This window comes from Psittacula echo (assembly GCF_963264785.1).
Source record: "Psittacula echo genome assembly, chromosome: 1".
In the NCBI taxonomy this organism is placed as follows: domain Eukaryota; kingdom Metazoa; phylum Chordata; class Aves; order Psittaciformes; family Psittacidae; genus Psittacula; species Psittacula echo.
The window spans coordinates 35,271,444-35,289,796 of NC_137735.1; the positions used below are offsets into that span (position 1 = coordinate 35,271,444).

The 18,353-nt window shown below is 40.4% G+C and overlaps 2 protein-coding genes across 5 annotated transcripts; one reads left to right on the plus strand and one right to left on the minus strand.

Moving 5' to 3' along the window:
* Positions 1–86: 86 nt before the first annotated feature.
* On the plus strand, positions 87–14,244 carry UFSP2 (UFM1 specific peptidase 2; the record flags this gene model as incomplete). 4 transcript variants are annotated; one of them, XM_080638533.1, is made up of 13 exons in its annotated part: positions 87–128; positions 1,840–1,918; positions 3,470–3,650; positions 3,730–3,796; positions 4,156–4,313; positions 4,920–5,112; positions 6,544–6,690; positions 7,142–7,306; positions 8,617–8,741; positions 10,592–10,668; positions 11,497–11,621; positions 12,814–12,919; positions 14,223–14,244. In XM_080638533.1, 12 exons carry the CDS (start codon positions 87–89, stop codon positions 12,883–12,885), a joined length of 1,431 nt encoding a protein of 476 aa, XP_080494659.1. In that variant the 3' UTR covers positions 12,886–12,919; positions 14,223–14,244. The 4 variants fall into 4 exon arrangements, 3 of the variants coding, with proteins under 3 accessions (XP_080494659.1, XP_080494658.1, XP_080494660.1); XM_080638534.1 differs by lacking the exons at positions 87–128; positions 12,814–12,919; positions 14,223–14,244 and adding exons at positions 722–1,199; positions 1,430–1,596; positions 12,976–14,095; XM_080638532.1 differs by lacking the exons at positions 12,814–12,919; positions 14,223–14,244 and adding an exon at positions 12,976–14,097.
* ANKRD37 (ankyrin repeat domain 37) lies at positions 14,152–17,899 on the minus strand (the record flags this gene model as incomplete). The annotated part of the gene is made up of 5 exons (XM_080632262.1): positions 14,152–14,389; positions 14,930–15,021; positions 15,709–15,861; positions 16,076–16,413; positions 17,791–17,899. The coding sequence occupies 5 exons, from the start codon at positions 17,897–17,899 to the stop codon at positions 14,152–14,154; spliced, it is 930 nt and encodes a 309-aa protein (XP_080488388.1).
* Between the last annotated feature and the right edge of the window lie 454 nt (positions 17,900–18,353).

Here is an 18,353-nt window from a genome sequence, read left to right on the forward strand (position 1 = left end):
CGGAGCGGGCGGACGCTCTGTACCCGCCAGACCTCCTCAGCGAGCGAGGCCCCGCCCCCGGGCGGGAGCGCGCGTGCGCGGGGAGGATGCGGCCGGGCGCGGCCCCTGCTGCGGCGCTGACGGACGTGGTGAGTGCGCCCCGCCCCCGCGAGCGGGCACCGCCATTGGGGGCGGCGGGGGGTCCGGTGCGGGAGGATTCGGGCTGCTTGCAGCGGGGCCGGGGGTTTCCCATATATTCCCCCGCCCGCTCCCCTGCACAGACACCGTGGGGGGTGGTGTCGGGGCTCCACGGCGGCGCCTGGGCCTCCAGCCCCCGGGGGAGGCCCGCGGAGGCAGGTCGGGGTGCTCAGGGTCCGGGGTGTGTCAGGCGGGCTGCCCCTTTCGTGTCCGTCCACCCCGCAGCAAGCAGCCTTTGCCCATGTTCCGCGGGGCCTCGGAGGTGTCTGGATGTCTGACTTCTGTTAGGGGTCTGTTGGAAGACGCCATCATCATGACGAGACCCTATCAAAAGGCCAAGGCCTCTTACTCCTGCAGAGCTCTGCTTTTTATTCAAGAACGTTATTCTTCGGTTGTAATAATTCAGATAGAAGCCATCTTCTACATCAGTCCAGTCAGACCTTTTTTTCACATGCTGGCACTTGTAGATCCCACACTCCAAGACCTTTAAAATGTAGATAACTGTATTACCTGAAATAAATCAAGGTTATGCTTCAGGAACCAAAATGTAGCACGTGACAACCTTGCCTTTTTTGTTTCTTGGAGTAAATTTTGGTGCTCCAGAATCTTGGAAACCTGAAAATCCTTTACCCAGAGCTCAAAGTGTAGATGCTTGTGTTTTTGTCAGGCACACATATCTTCTTCTGTATTTCTGCTTATAATACTTTAAATGAGAAGAAAGTTAGCCCTATGCTTTGATTCTTTTATTTCATGAATAATGTAGCATTGCATCTGGAAGTTTCCTGTGCTTTGAAAGCAAATAGTTAGGCAGTAAGTCTTCCCAGAAGGTCTCAGTGTAATTACTCTTAAAGGCATTTGGCGGCCGTTTTAGAGCACTTAAGGCAGTGAAGCATTTCTTTTTGTGGACTGTTAGGTTGAGGAATACCCACATCCCTCTGGACCTTGGGCGCAGCTGGTTATTGTAGGAGGGTGTTGAACTTGACCTGAATTGATATGGCTGAAAAAGTCTCTGGACAGAAAGGGTGGGTTTCCATCTGAAGGAGTTCCCTGGTAAAGTTCATGTTAAAATGTCTGCGAGGGGCAGTTGTGGGACACAGAGCAAGGACTTTGGAAGGGAAAAGAAACAGCTGGATGGTTTCTGTGCTGACATCAGCAGCTCTTGTGTCAGATGTGAAACTTAGCCTGGGTTCTGGGGAGGTCTGTGTGTGTCTCCTTTTGTTTTCCTCTCCCTGAAGCTGTGATTTCCTTACAGATGTGCTCAGTTACCTTTCTGCTCTAATGCTCAAAGCAGTCCTTGGTTTACTTGAACTGGAAGAAGACTCAGAGGATGGGAAACATGACGTTTGGATTGAAACAGTGACATTTTACCAAAAATATTTCTAAATTATTCAAGTATAGAATTACGACATTCTTGTTTAGGTAGGAAATGTGTTTTAAGGACTGTGCTTGTAGCAATACTAACATGACTGAGGTACTGGTTCTGGCAAATATGTGCTGCTGCGCCACTCACTTTCCTGTTTATTCACTGGTCTTTTACACCCTGACCAGCTGCAGTAATTACCAGTGTGTTCAGACACTGTGATAAAGTAACAGTCAGCTGTAACTTGAGAGGAGGCATGTTGAAATAGATGTTCATTTTCATTGTTTCTTTTTTCTCCTTAGGTCATTCTAGAAGCTATGGACATACTGTTTAGAATAAGAGGAGGCTTGGATCTTGCATTTCAGCTAGCAACTACTGACGGTGTGTCTACAAGACTATGATAGAGTTCTTAACATTTATATAAATAACCTTTTATTAATTAACTATTATGATGTTTATTTTCCTGGCTTTTCACCAGATGTTGTGTTTTTTCCCAAACCCATAAAGATTAAGTACAAAGAATGTCATTCCTTATCTCCATTACTTTTCCTGCAGTCTTTTTTCCATTATATGTTTTTTTTATTTTAATTTGAAGTAAAAATTAAATTACCATTTTCAGGTAATTTTATTTGCATATTTTTCCCACTTATGGATATGGTATTGGGATCCATTTTGAATCCGAAGTGGACCCTGAAATTCTAAGCAAACAGAGAATAATAACTTAATGAATTTGGTTATAACGGGGTTATATTAATAATACAGTTTTGCGATTGTGGTCCTGTATTTCTAGAGAAATAGAGAAGATGAACAAGATAACTAGTTATTGTACTGAATTTGGGCAGGGTTGGCTACTGCAATTCCATGTGATAACAAGGGACTCGGGAGGCTCCAGTAGTTCCACATTCTGCAGTAATACGATGTTCATGTCAGAGAGTCTGCTCAAGTCTCTCAGTGGCCACTGAGCCATAGGGCAGACAGCAGAAGTAAGGTGTCTCTTGCTCAAGTGTAACTCCAGCATTTTAAAAGGACATGTCTTTACTTGAAACTCTGAATTCAGTGTTAGTGAACTTTGAAAAGGAACTTGGGCTCATTTCAGTTCATCACATATAATAGAAGTGTTGAATAGGTTGGCCTGATACGTAGCAACTTCTCATGAACTGTGTCCTCAGAGGAAGGGTATTTATTTATAGACTGTGTACGCTGGAGTGAATTTTAACCACAGTGAAGCAGAGTGATACTCAGGTTGTCAAAGTGCATGGTATTCACACCCGTTAGTGTGTAAATATGGCGGACCACTCCTTTTGAAGGCTGAGAAGTTTTTCTTTTGTTGGAGTTTTGTTTGATTTTCCTAACACTGTCAAGCTCTGAAAGGGAAGCTGTGTGGTTTACACATACAGATTTATATTGGCCGAAACTTGATCTGCAGCAGGAGCGTGTGTCCTTCCTTTCAAAAGATTTAGTATGGGTTTTGTTTGTATTTCTGAAGAATAATACCAAGTTAGAAACATGTGACTCAGACTGAATCTTTCCAGGATTTATTTGCTCAAAAGACTAATCACCACAGAATTATAACCATATGTAGATGTTTGTACGTAGAAGTTTGTTTGCAGCTGTAGGCTTGGTTGAGTTACTGATGTGAGAATTGACTAAGGTGTATGTTATTCTTCTGTAGTTCATTCAGCTATTTGTATCTGACAGCATCTGAGAGAAACAGTACACTTTTCAAGGCAGGTACGAATGTGAATGTTTGAGACAGACCTGTTGAATGAAATCTGATCTCAGTTTTTGTTTCCATAGCCGTTTTTCTGATCATAACAGAACTTACGTTTTTATTCCAAGTCAAAGCATACCAATTTTTTTAGATGTATGCCCAGCAGCCATAACAAAAGTGAGGGCATTTTCTAGGCTAATTGTATCCTTATTGTGTTTCAGAGGCATCAACAAAAAAGGCATTAGGATATGTTTTCAGTGATCTTGCAAACAAACTGTCCTCGGATGTTCTTGTATTAAGAATTTGCCACAGTTCAATCTATGTGTGGCCTAACAGTGGCATGAACACTGTATCGGAGCTGACTGATGAGTCTGCTTGTAAGGAAATAAGAAAATATATACAGTGAGTATATTTTAATTACTTCTTTTTAAAATATATTTATTTCGTATTTTAGAAATTTCTCTTTCTGTTGATGCTTTAGATTTGATCAAGATGATGAGACCAAACGAAGGCTTGGCAAAAAAAAGGATAAAAAGTTACCAGATACGGTATGTGTTTCACCACACTAATGAATGTAAACAACCTATCATAACAACCTTAATCATAACTTTAGACAGCCTGTCATTTAATCATTTTCAGGTCTGCCCTCCCTAGGCATTTCTGTACAAAACAGACATTGACATGACTTAAAAGAGTACTTTAAAAGTCATTGAGACTCAGTGTGAATGCAGAGACCCATGTACAGTAGGTGAGCAGGTAGAAGTTTGTGTTTAACATTAATAGCTTTTTTTTTAACCCAAGTATTTCATTACTGAGTTTGATACCAAATATTTACAGTCTTACTCCTGTCTTTTTGGTGCATGTGTTGTTGGAGACATACTTAATATTGTGTCTTTATTCTCTGCAGCAGCAGATAGTCAATATAGACCTTATGTTGGAAATAACGTCTTCATTACCTGCTTTGGCTCCAGTCATTGAACGGGAAAATAAAGAACACCACTACATAAATATGACATTACCAGTTGATGCTGTTGTATCTGTTTCTCCAGAGGAAACATGGGGAAAGTAAGTATTTCCTGAAGCTGTAATTTTTCAGATTAATTTCTGCTTTTTCTTGAAATAATGAAGTAAAACTGTATAATTTATCAGTTTAATAAAGTAGTATTTAGTATATTTTATATGGAATTTAACTGGTTAAATCTCAGTACTATGTTAGGGGCTACAGCTGGGTAGGTTAAGGTGGAAAACGTTAAGAGTCTTCCTCTGTATTTTTTCCTGGCATTTTTTTCCGGAGGATTTGACTCTGAAGGATGCTAACTGGGGTGGACAAAATGCAAAAAAAAAAAACCAAACAAACAAACAAAACCCTGTGTAGTCATATACGTAACTGATTTTGGCAAGGGCTCATAATGGTTGTGTTTCTGATACCAGAGTAGGGTACCTTTACTTTGGAGGGTTGAATCAGTAGGGAGTAGGTTCTGTGTGTGGACAAGCTTTCAGCAGAGCACAGAAAGGTTGTCTCTCTCTGTGGGAGTGGAAGTATGGAAGTTATAAGTTCATCAGACCAGGTGCAAATATGCATATAAGTATTGTATAACAATGAGAGCAATGAGAGAAAATGATCCTCCATTGCTGTTCTACCTTTTAAACATTCTTCCTTATATCTTTCAGCGTACAGAATCTCCTGGTGAAAGCAATTCACAGGCAACTAACTGACATGGAAAGATGTATCATGAAATATGTGAAGGGAACATCAATTGTGGTACCAGAACAATTTCATTTCATGTTACCAGGGAAAAATCACCTTGTAACAATCTCTTATCCTACAGGTATTTCAGATGATCAGCTGGAGAGTTACAGAAAGGTAAAGCCAACCAATTCTAACAGAACCTGATTTTTTTGTTTTTAATGACGATTATTGTAACTGAAGCACTGCTAAAGCTTTTCATTTAGCCACTGTAGAATACATACTGACAGATACTGCTGTTTTTTCAATTTATTGTAACTGAAGCAGTATACTGAATGTGGAAGCTTGCTTTGTTATGGTATGTTATAAAATGTGCCAGATCTCATTTTTGTAAGGGGTCAATAGAAACTTTAAAATTATATAAGATAGTTTTTATCTGAATTATACTTCTGGTACTGTGTTCTTTGAATTTCTTCACTTACATGGTTCAATATCAGATTACTTCTAGTGTGTTATTACTTTCAGGCTTTACCAAATGTCCTGAAACGATTAGTATTGGAGGTTTTTAATTTGTTGTTTTCAGAGGAGGCTGCTTTTTGAGGATCACAGCCGATGAGGCTTAGCTAGCTCTTGTTTGTTTGTTTTATGCCTTCTGGGTTGGCCATCTAGAAAAAGGAATATGAATGAGGTGAAAAACTGCTCTGATGTGGCAGTCCTTTCAGATTGAGATGTGTACCTAGCAGGTACCTGTTCAGGTCACACAGTTAGGTACACCAAGAATGGGGAAAGAATCTTTTCCTGCCTTAGAGGCATAGAAGCCATGGGGGTTTTTCATTTTCTTCTTCCTGGGTGTATAAAACCTAATCTGTTCCTTTTATTTGCAGTGGCCTCAGGCACTGGTGGCACATTAAGTCTTTCCTGCTGTCTTCTTATATTATTCTTATCCAGGATTGCTGAGTGTTGCTGTAGCTAATGTAGTTGAGTTCAGCACTAGGTCATCTGCACAAAATATATTACCTGTGTTACAAACTTTATCCTAGATGATCTCATCATTCCTTTAACTTTTAAGCTCTGTGAAATAAGGCAATATATCTCTTTAAATGTGGCTGATGTGTTGTAAACAGTGCGTAAGAGATTTAAAAACAGACTGAATCTGCTTAAACCATAAGCTCAGTATCTTTACTTTGTCTCAGTATGTGGCATTTGTATGTCTTCAATATTAGTTAAAAGTTATAATTCACAGTGTGTGTATCTATATTGCTAGATAGGTGAAACTGTAATCCTTTTCTATTATGGTGTATTTTATCATGCTTTCATAAGACACTTGTCACTCATCATATCTTCAGTGGGGCTCCAGCAGCAGGCATTGTGTAACAGGACTGCATGAAATAGTGGGCCCTCTAGATAGGAGGTAAGCCTGCTTGAGCTTCCTTTGAGAGGTCAGATCTAGTAGTAAACATACATGATGGATAGTTAATTAAGCAGATTTTAATACATTATTTTGCTAAACTATGCTGTTAAAATTGTTTGTCTTTGTTGTTACTTTCAATATGATGTTCCTTTTAATCCAGAACTTTAATTCTGTTCTTTATTTGAACTTGCATGTAGGAATTGCACGGGTTATTCAACCTGCCTTGTGACAGACCGTATTTCAAGAGAGCAAATGCTTATCATTTCCCAGATGAACCATATAAAGATGGATATCTCAGAAATCCACATTTACATCTTAATTCACCTGGTATAGAGTCTGGTATGGTAAGTTTAAATTGGAACACTTGTAAGAAAGTACTTTTGATTTTACTTGAGATTTGTTATTATAAGAAGTAATTTAGTTACTTCACTTTCTCATCTATACAATATTGTCTGACTTGGCCTTTTAAGCAAAAGGGCTTCTCTGCACAAAATGGCATTGCTTTAGCTTTATTTGTCTTGAAGAAAACTGCCTTTTCTTGGGAAAGGATTTACACATTTTTAGCATGTGTTTTTGAAGTTTCTCAGAACCAGGACAAGAAACTAAAACTGATTGGAAATGTTTAGGAAGCAAAGACAGGAGGAGTAATCATGTGTGAATAACAATCCTTCGATTCTTCCAAAGATTTTCAGTCCCCAACTGAAGACTTTTACAGTTCAAGTGACAACTGATGTGCCTCCTCTGAAACTGATGCAAGTGTGATCAGATTCATTTGTATTGTCTCTTTCTGTGCAGGTCTATTTAGTACATGGTGTCTATAGTTACCACCACTATATGCAGGATCGGATTGATGACAGTGGTTGGGGCTGTGCCTATCGGTCTTTGCAGACAGTTTGTTCTTGGTTCAAGCACCAAGGTTACGTTGATGCACCTATACCAACACACAAGGAGATTCAACAGGTACAGGGCATTTAAGCGAGTTAGTTATTTTGTGCATATTCATCTAGAAAAGTTTGTATAGGTTATTTGTAAAATTCATCAGTTCGTGTATTTTAGCTTTTAGATTTGTGTGGTATTTTTAATTTCTCTCTTAAATTGAACTATAGTAGTTCTGGATTATTATTTATATAGTTTTATTACAGGAGATCTGACTGCAAATGTTTATCAGTGTTGGGTAACATCTGTACAAAAAAGACTCATTGAAATAGGCTTCTAAATATTTCCTTGGACTAATGTTCTATTAGAAGCTGAGATCAGGAGCTCGCTGTTTTCACCAAATGAAAGAAAACAACCCAATGTATCATACTAAAATCCGTTTTAAAACTGCCTTTTGCATTCAGTGACAGCTGGGTTAGTCTCCAGATGCTATGTATTGATTTAGCGCTGCCTTTTGCAACTTTCCCTTTGAGAGTAGTGGGGTTTTCTTTGGTTTTTTTGAACTCTCCACTTCTTTTTCTATTGTGAATTTCAATGCATACCTGAATATGTTCATTTCCGTTAACAACACTGAAGAAAACTGTAGGCTTGGATATCTAATACTGTATGCCTAGCAAGAAATACTGCAGTTATCTTCAGTCTTCTAATAGTAGTTCTTTGTGTTGTATTTATTTACTGCATGTTTTTAGCAAAGGTTGATTCAGTCCATAAAACAACTCTCATCATATCTAACAGGGATGTGAGCTCTGAAGTTAAAACTGCAAACTACATTTCCTGAATGTTTATCAGTCCACACCTAAAAGAACTGAAGTCCATGTGCTCCTGTAGTATTTTTAGACATCTATAAGAAGGCAGTAGCCTTTCAGGAGGCTTTGGATCCTGAGCAGAAAAGTCCCCTAAAGTGCTGTGTGTAACATACAAGGCCCAGAATGGAGAAGAGTTTAGAACAAACCTCAGCCTTCAGTGTATTTCAGTGGCTTCTTCCTCAGAGCTCTATTTTATGGATCCTTTTCTGAAGTGCTTTGAATGGGAATCCAGGTACTTCAGTTTATGAAGTGCTCCTGCAGTACAAAGGATGCACTCCTTTATTTGACAGCTCAGCGCTCACCATCCCAGCTTGAGGTCTGCCTGTGGACCTGGGGTGATATTCTGTGCTTATAGGCATTCTGTCTTAGGTTCAAGTGATGTTTCCGAAACAGAACAGCAGTGAATTTAATCCAAGATCCATTTGTCTGCTTTTGACCAGCTAGGTTCAAAACGCATTCCCACAGAGTGGTAGAGTTGCCTACTATACGTTGTTGACATTTGTTTTTCTTCATCATGATGTTGCTAAGGCATTGGTTGATGCTGGAGACAAGCCTGCAGCATTTGTTGGGTCGCGGCAGTGGATTGGTTCCATTGAGGTGCAACTTGTTTTGAATCAGCTTTTTGGAATAACATCAAAAATATTATTTGTCAGGTAAGAATTGCTATCTGTTTAACAACTCAGTAATTACTAAAAAAAACTGAGCGCCTTAAAATGCAAATTACCATTACATTATATGGGAGAATAGGGATAATAAAGGAGATAAACCTTTTAAGGGTTCCATGTTCATCAACCCTATATTCCTGACTTTGGTTTTTCTAAGTGCTTACAGGTGAAGGTGTTGCTAAATTGCTTGGGGGCTTAGGGTTCCAGGTTGCAGTTACTATAAATTCCTTAATGATACGCAAACTGATGTGGAATTCAGCCTTTTGTTGTGCACCACAAACAGGTTTTGAAGCTGGCTCACAGCCTGGCAGTCATAACGAACTGAGTGCGCACTGACAGTGAATTATGACTTTGTTCATAGAGCTAGCCCATCAGTTAAGGACTGAGGCAAATTGCTGAGCAGCCTGGAAATAGTGTGCTCTTTTCTGGGTTTGTGTGACAGATAAAACAAGGAATTTGTTTCCATTCTGACAATCTGATGCTCTCATATGCAGTAAAGAACCCTACAAATATGTCTGGGACAAAAAGAATGTTCAGCATTTATCAGAAGTAAAGCTACCGGATTTTTATCATTTAGGCAGGACTAAGCAGAATAACAAATCCCTGAACGTTTTGTGATAAATACAGTCATGAAATAAAGAGTATATACTAACTTAGATGGTATAAAACTCTAGTCGTACAAAATACTACTCATGAGCTATGTTTATTTGGAGTAAATTCTACTGCAGATATTCTGAAAGAGCATGTGATCATGGTGATTCTTAATAGTAAGAATACAGTTCTTCAATTTTTTGTAAAGCTTTATACAGCCAATTTTTAATCTTTTTTGTTCCAGAGCTTATATTTGCAGCTGATCCATTTATTATTTCTAGCAGCTGTGACAGGCCCTTCCAGGGTGAAGTTTTTATTCCTTTTATTCCTAATATAGAATAGATTCCTTTGTGAACTGGGTAGAATTGCTCATACTGCTGCTACAAGGGAGCACCAATGTTTTTCAGGATTAAGAAAATTAAGAAAAGCCAACATCACTACCATGCTGAGAAGAAGAAATGTCATGTACCTTTTTCAGCTGGTCACTGGCAGTGGATAGCATTTTTGTCTTGGGCTTATTTCCAGCTAGCACGTCTAACTCTTCATGGAAATAAGACTTTACAGCTGCACCAACAGCACTCGTATGGAATCTGTTATTTCCCATTTTGTATTACGTCTGCATTTAATGAATCTCTCCAGGAATCTGAAAAGCAGATGTGCAGGCTTTCTTGGGGTTTTCAAAAGGTTAACTGCTATATGAAGAAATAGAAAGGCGACATGAAAAATATCTGTATTAATTTCCTTGCCTCGCTTCTGTCACCACTTTTGGGAGCACTGTCAGTCTTTTAAGGGGAATATGAGTATCTGTCAGATGTATGTCTTCAGCTCTGAGTCCTGGAGTATGTGCATGTATTGAGTGTGTGCCTTTCTTTTCCATGTAGATATCTTTTGTCTGTGGCTGGTTCCCGCAGTTGAAAAGAAAAGCAGGGAGATTATAACAAATCTAAGTCAGTGTAGCTTTGAACAGATTAGAAATGTTATTTGAGATTTGATTTTTCAAAGCCAGCTTGGGTGTGAGTGCTGTAATTGCCTGTGCGGTTGGAGTGAAAACTATCTTGAATCAGAATCTGTAAGTTGCATTAAAAAACTTTTTTTTTTTTTCAGATTATCCCAGGATGTTTACACAGAAAAACCTTAAGCCACTTTCTCATCAGTTACTTACATACAGTACCTTATGTAGTTAATGTGTGTAACATAATGAGCAAATTAAGCCCAGTGAGGATGACATATCTATTGTTCTTACCCAGCCAGGGTTCTGAACTGGCGTTGCAGGGAAGAGAGCTTGCTAACCATTTCAAGACTGAAGGAACTCCAGTTATGATTGGTAAGCGCTTGACTATCAAAGAATGCCAATAGAAGAGCGTGGCCTCCCTAAACTGAATTTCATTTCAACTAGAACTCATTCTGTTTACTGTACAAGAGTTAATCAGAAACCGAGGTGAATTAAAAATTACGCTTTTCCCAGGGAAGCCTGGAAGACAATACAGTTTATTCTAGCTGGTGTCTTTCCGCTCAGTATTTCTCCCAAGCTCAGTATTAAACATGGTAACACAAGTCAATCTAAGAAGTATTCTTAAAAACTGCTGTGGAGGTCAGAACTCAAGACCTGACTTCTGCTCTCTAGAAGAGCAGAAGCTCCCCAGAATTTCCATCACAGAAGAGCAGTGTTTGCCTGGCTTTGAAGAGAAGGGCTTTAGCCAAATTCTTGTTAAACCAGTTTTAATAATCTGAAAAATTGGCAACGTAAGAAATGCCATTCATTAAGAATGCTGTAACTTTAACTGAAGTATTTCCAAGACAGCCATGGTTTAGAAAATGAGGAATATTGAAATAGCACTTTCAGCTTTAATAAATTACAGTTTTAAGTTTTCCTAATCTGTACTGGGCACTCCATGAAGATGGTGTCAGATGGGAACCTCTCTAATTAGACGTGCCGAAAGTCCAAAGTTTGGTATGCAATCTTCCCTAGTTGTAGTAAAGATATGTTGGTTAATAATGTGAAGAATCTTACATAGGACAGCTTCACAATCATTTTGATAACCAAACTAATCTGTTCATTAACAGAAAGTGTTGACATACTTTTACCTTAGGCTCGCACATATAGCCAGTGTCAGTGAAAAGCTTCTACTAGTTTGTGTTCTTACTGTTTTAGGTGGAGGTGTTTTGGCTCACACAATATTAGGAGTGGCTTGGAATGAGATTACAGGGCACATCAAGTATTTGATTCTAGACCCACATTACACTGGAGGAGAAGATCTGCATGTCATTTTGGAAAAGGTGAGGCTTGATGCAAGTAAGTGTATGTAAATACACATTTTGGCATTAAACAAGTAATGTACAGCCAAATACAAATTGGCCATTCTGTGGTTTCTCCATTTCTTATGATTTCCAGTTAACCTGCACATACGCTACTTACTGGTAGTTTCTGAAATTTAGTGTCTTCAGGAAGATATCCAGGGTCAGCAGCTACTTAAAGATTTTACAGTGCAAAGAGATGTTTTCTCTGATTGAAACCATCTCCTCTTTTACCCAGTAGTACATACAATAAATGTGTTTGGCATTTTGAATGGAACAGAAGAATTTGTTCAGCCTGCAAAATGCTGTTACTGAAGCAGAGAAGATAACTATTTTTTTTTAAAGTGCCAGCATGAGGCACTCTCAGATCAGACCTTGAACTAATTCTAAAGAGCAGGTACTGAGCTGTTTCAAAAATATAGGAAAACAGAAAAACTAAAGGGTATGCAACATTATTTCCATATTTAAAGCTACTTACAAGGATGACAGCGCATTACATAATAGTAAAGAGTCAGAAACATAAACTGTGAACATGCCTAAATCATTCTGTAGGTGTTAAGTAAGCAATTTCTTTTTTGTTCTTCATATTAAGTTGCAAATAGCAACTTATATTTCCTATCTTGATTTGATACCCTTGGGTTTGGCCCAACTAGAAAAGCTGTTGAAGCAACATTTTCCTATAATGATCAAAGCTTCAAATGAACACAGGAAGAAACAATTTCCAAACAACATGTAGAACCAGCTACAGGGTGTTCCAGAGTGCTCCAATGAGATAAAATACCTATAGAACCCCTTTTCCTCTTCAAAAGTGGCAGGGGAGGAGCTCAGGTGGACTCTTTGTAGCTCTTTTCTTCAAGAACAGCTGATACAATTATGTGTTACTCAGTAAACTTCAAAGCTTTGTTGGACTGTTTTTCTGACAGATCAGGATCAACAGCACACCTTCTGATACTTAGAGCTCTGTTTGGCTCTGAAATAACAACTATTAGCAAAGGCAGCAAAGATTCAAGATGTGGAATAGAAACTGGGAATGATGAGTTTCAGAATGACACTAGTCTCTCTGTAGCAGCAGAAGGCAGAGAGGAGAGGGAAGATGGGTTTTTTTTTTAGGAAATGAGCTGTGGTGGGGAGGAAGGAATGGGGAGAGAGACACTGAAGTATTTTCTCTTTCCAGGCATGTAGAGAACTTTCTGGAAATGGCATGTCATTGCATTCTATAAATGAGAATTCATACTGCTTGGATTAAAATTACTAAAAAACAATAGATCTGCTAGTAGAAGGTAAGAAGAATGTGATCATAGTAGATTTAAAAACTATGTTGCTTTTTCTTGGACAGGGCTATTGTGGATGGAAGGGCCCCGAATTTTGGAACAAGGATGCCTATTACAATCTCTGCCTACCTCAACGACCCAAAACTATTTAAAATCCACTCTTCTGCTGGAACATGCTAAAACAGAATACTGGCTGATCTAGATAATGACTGTTGTGTTAATACTCAAAATCATGCTTTCAGTCAGTCAGAACCCAGGTGAAACAGAAATGTTGCTGATTAATTTAAATTAAGAATATTTTTTTTTTAATGAAACCTTTAAAAATACGAGTTATCAGCTGTGAACTCTATTTCTTACAAATACATTTATTAGGTAACTAATACTATTCTTTTGGCTAGGACAACTTTATGTTCATACAGCATTTTTTATTATGCTAAGATCTTTACAGATTAAATGCCTAATCTTTTTATGTTATGGAATTCTTTCTTGCCAAAAAGACTAACTGTCCTCTGCCTGTCAAGTTCCACAGCACCAGCTGCCTTGTGCATGATGAATGTAGTCCAGGGCATGATTTGCTGCTGGTACTGTTGATAACATTTGAGGAGTGGGAGAAAAATGGCTTTACGTAATGAATTTTATGAACTTTGTTCTCGCATTTACACAGGAAAAAAGCGAGGGAATTAATTGTTATATACTCCATTTATTTATAGCTGTATGAATAGCAACTATTCTAGGGGAGAAAACCCAACCAAACAACAAAACACCAACAACACAACAGTCTTCTGTAAGAAGTAAAAACAAAGGAGCTTTCGTCCTTCTCGGAAGGAGACAATGTACCAGCACATACGTACACATCTGGCTGCTCAATGTATAGTCTATTCATGCTTCTTAAGACTTCAGATACTCCTTGATTTCATTTTGGGATGACAGGCTGTTTCTTTTGTCACTTAGGAGACCAGATCTGTCATACAAACAAACAAGAGTAATTTTGTAGCTGCTTTATCAGTACATCAGTAAAATTACCTGAGATTCCACCCTATTCACCCCACATAGTAGTCTTTTCCATGGCATCCCCCATGCACTCTCTGGTTTTGGTAAGACCATAACTTTAAATACTTATGCAAGCTGATCCTTACGAGCAGGCTTCTAAATCCAAATGCTATGTACCCAACACCAAATTTATTTACTTAAATGATAAAGAGTATTCAAAACCTATTCTGAATTGTAATAAACCAACAGTATTACACACCACCTGATCTTCTTCTCTTCCTGCTTGTGGATCTGGTGGTTTCACCTTCTTGTTTCTGTGCAGCTGGATCCTCTCTCAGCAAGCCATGGTTGTCCCTTGGTGAGTAGCCAGACTGTCCTCTCAGTTTCATTGTCTGAGTGTGCTGAGTTGTCCTGAGGAACCTGGCACATTCCAGAAAGCCGTAAGCCAGGGCCAGGTCTGCTGCTGTTTGTCCGCTGTTGTTGCACAAGCTAAAACAGAGTTAACAATAACCATTCCATTAAAATGCAATATATATAATGAACAAGCACTCTTCAATTTGATTAAGCGGTAACTTCAGATGGAGGTGTAAATAAAAGTACAGAGAACTGATACCAAGAAGGCTTGCCACGGGTAGCATGGGGCTCAACTCAGATGGAGGGTTGGTATTAAATGCACCAAGGAGTAACTGTTTTAAAATAAATCTGTCATTAGACAAATGACTGGCTCAACATATCAGAAAGGCAAGAGGAGGGTGAGTGCAGCATTAGTCAGAATGGAAAACTTACAAGGAGAACCTACGATCAGGAATATTCTCTTAGCAGTTTCTGTAGAGGTTTTTAACATGGAATTGACCAACAGCATATGGTCTGTGCTGCTTCTGTGTTTATGGCAGTTTTTTGTACTGGTCTTAATGACAACACGCAAACTATAGTCATGGCATGAATGCTCTGAACAAGGGAAAGTATTTGTAAAATACACGTATCCTCTGACACTTTCTGAAATATCTAAATGTAGCCCAACTTACTTACTCAATTTTGGCATCACCGGCAACAAGCAGAGCAAGACATTCCAAACTCCCAACTCTTGCTGCTTTATGAATCGGGGCTTCTCCAAGGCAATCCTGAAACCACAGTTTATATGTAGCAGTCAATTTGAAGGAAGGGGAATAAAATGAGGCTATCTTGTTCTCCATCATGACTGTTTATGGAGTGTCTGTTATGAGTTGAGAAAGATTAAAGGACAATAGCTAGTAAAGCGTACTTGATAAGTGCCATTAAGTGCTTAGTGTATTCATCACAGCAAAGCAGAAAACCTGTCCCATACAATACTCATTGTTTACCTTCTAACAGATGATGTACACAGAGTATATAGCCTGTACACTGATGAACAGCATCTTTCAGCACCATTCAGAGATTGCTGTGACCAATAGCTTGCTGCTACCAGCTCAGAGGTATAGGCAAATTAAATTGCAGCCAGAGGAAGAATCCTTACATTTACTGGAAGTAGGGATTTGATTTTGGAGGGAAAAGGAATGCTTATTTGTGTAAAAAAAAAAAGGTTCTTTTGACATCTGCATGCAAGATTGTAAGTGAAAATCACATTGTGCATAGCAAATGAAATCACTAATGCAACATAGACAGGATTTCTGGTTCACTGAAAAATAAAGTTATTCTAAAATAAGCAACCCCAGATATCTCATGAAATACAAGTGTGTATATAAAATCTTAGGTAAAAGATATTCAAATAATATAAACTGAATTTACTGACATGCCAGGTTAGAAATGGCAAAAAAACTTGTGTATTTTACCTGTTGGTTCAAATTCGCTCCTGTCTGCAGCTGCCAAAGTAGAAAGAAGGCTTCCCCACCGCAGGCAGCCAGGTGAGCTGGAGACTGACCAAAGGCATCTGCAGGTGCATTCACAGCAGCTCCTGCCTCCAGCAGATCGCTCAGACTACCGGACTGAAATAGAAGGAAGTAAAAGACAGGATGTTATTGCCAAAGAACGCTGCTCCATAGCAGAAACACCCCCTCGCAGATCACCAGCCCGTTACGTTCCTTGAGACTGCCCTGTAAGGAAAGGCAGCCCAAGTCTCCCAACCAGCAGTACTGCCAGACACGGGCAGTGTGCCAGCGCACCGGCAACAGCCCCGGGCCGCTGCCCCGCAGCGCTCACCTCCGCACCGCAGCCCAGCACCAACATCACCGCCCGCTCTCCGCGCACGCCGCGGGAAGCCGGCCCTAGCCCCTCCCCGCCAGCAGCGGCACGTACGCAACCGCGTGCCCACCACGCCGCCCTCCTCCCGGGGTGCCGGTTCTCAGGGCTGGCGGGCGGCGCGGCGCCATGTCGCCCGGGGCGCCCCGGCACGTCTGTCACACGCACGGTCCCGCCGGCTGACCGCGCGGGGCACTCGCCATGGCGCTGTCTCGGGCTGCTGCTGGCAAGGGCAGCTCCCACGGTGGTCCTGCCCGCGGGCCCTGACGCCGGCCTGTGAGGGCGGTATCCGGACAGCCCTGGGTCGAGGGAAATAAAAACCAGCGGATTAACTTGGATTTCCCCTCCCCCAAAAATCCTTAGGTCAGCATGCAGAAACCCACCCCTGCCGCCTTCCTGCCCCAGCTGTGCCACTGGGATAAGGGGACTGAATATGCAAGACAGACTCGGCCATCTCTGAAGCCCAAGGCTCAATGCAGCCAGGACTCAAGGTATGGCACATCCATCCCCAGCCTGAGTGGGACCAGGCCTGGTGATGGGGGATTCTGGGGTCCCCACCTATTGCACCTCCATTCAAAATACATTTGGAAAAACAGAATCTTAATTTTCACTTCTTTGAGCATTAACTGTCCCAGAGAAGGTCAGACCATACAGGCCAAGGTACAAACAAAGCTTTCCAACCACAGGCCTCTTGCCAGGACCAGCCATGGCAACACTCAAGAGACCATGAGAATGCCTGGAATCCATTCTGAACGTGGCAACAGTGATGTTCAGTGGTGAAACCTGCTTTCCCCCAGCAGAGCTTTAGCGCTTGGTGTCTATGGCTGTTGGGGAAGGCAGAGCGGGAGAGTGTCGTGTCCATATGCACAGTAAAACACATTCTCCACCACTGACTGCTCTGGGCTTCTACAAACAATGGCATAACTTCTCTTTGCACGGACAGAGCCTTTGCTCACATGTTTGAAATTAACAGCCTCTCCTTTTCATGCTGTACAATCTAGTCTAGCAGAGGATTCAATTACCACTAATGGTGCTTCCCAATTACAAGCTTCAAGTGAGGAGCATCTTAACCCAGCCAGTGTCTGAGGTATACAGTTTTCTTCCCTTAGCACTACAGTATTTCCTTCTGTGTCAGATGCCTACATGTTTGTTATGGAAGTTACTCATAATCACTACCCTCACTTATAAAAAATAAAGGAAATAAAAGTCATGTGTTTTAAAAAATGAAATCCCATGGGCTTGATAAACAGAGTTAGGGGGAAAACAGCCTAACACTGTTCCTTTGGGGTATATAGAGTTCTGAAATAAATGCACAAACATTATGACAATTACCTCCTGCTTCCCCTTTCAGAAAGGGAATATAAATCATTAAGTAGTGGAAAGTAAACACAGACAATCTCTTTTTCATCAGTCCATAAATCCAGGTACAAAGGCAATGCATCAGTTCAGCAGAATCATTTCAGTAACAGTTTTCACCTCTCTTTTCATATGGAAATACACCTGTGTGATTACCAGATACTACCCAACAGCTAGCCAAGCCAATGAGTTAATAAACAAATTAAATCCCTACACTTCCATCTGCACATTGTAAGGTATGAAATACACAGCTGCACAAATGCCAGAAATCCACAGTCATTGTTTATGCAATCGCAAAGACTCTTCTGAAAACCACATACCCAGAAGTAGCTTAAGACTTGGATCACCCAAAAGGATGTTTTGTTTTAAAGCCTTCCCTCCCCTGCACGACCTCAGCAATTCCAAGGTGTCAAAGTTAAGGAATCCCATCTTTCCAGCTGAACCACCTACACAGACTCTGGCATCCTGCCAGCCCCAACTCTCTTCAAATTACTGCTGTTAATTAGTTCTTGAGCTTCCTGTCACATTTTGCTCACATCATTAGTGCCTGCAAAACTCTTCTGCCGCTGAGTGACTGTTACTTGCATTGGTTATAAACACATGCAGCTGGTCTGGAACGTAACTCGCTAAAAATCCTTCTGCGCTTTGAATCCCAGACCACACATCTTGCATAGGTATCAAGGAAATTATATTGGAGGAGCCAGCCCTAATAAACATGTGTAAGCAATGGGATGAGCCAAGGTGTGCTGCTGAACCTCACACCCTTCAGAGTGGAAAGCAGCAACCAGCGTTTACTGCCTTTGCTGGAGGGTACTGCTGCTTCCATAGGCTGTTCATCACCCTGCCTGTTCAGTCCAAGTAATTCACTGATGCTTCACAAAAA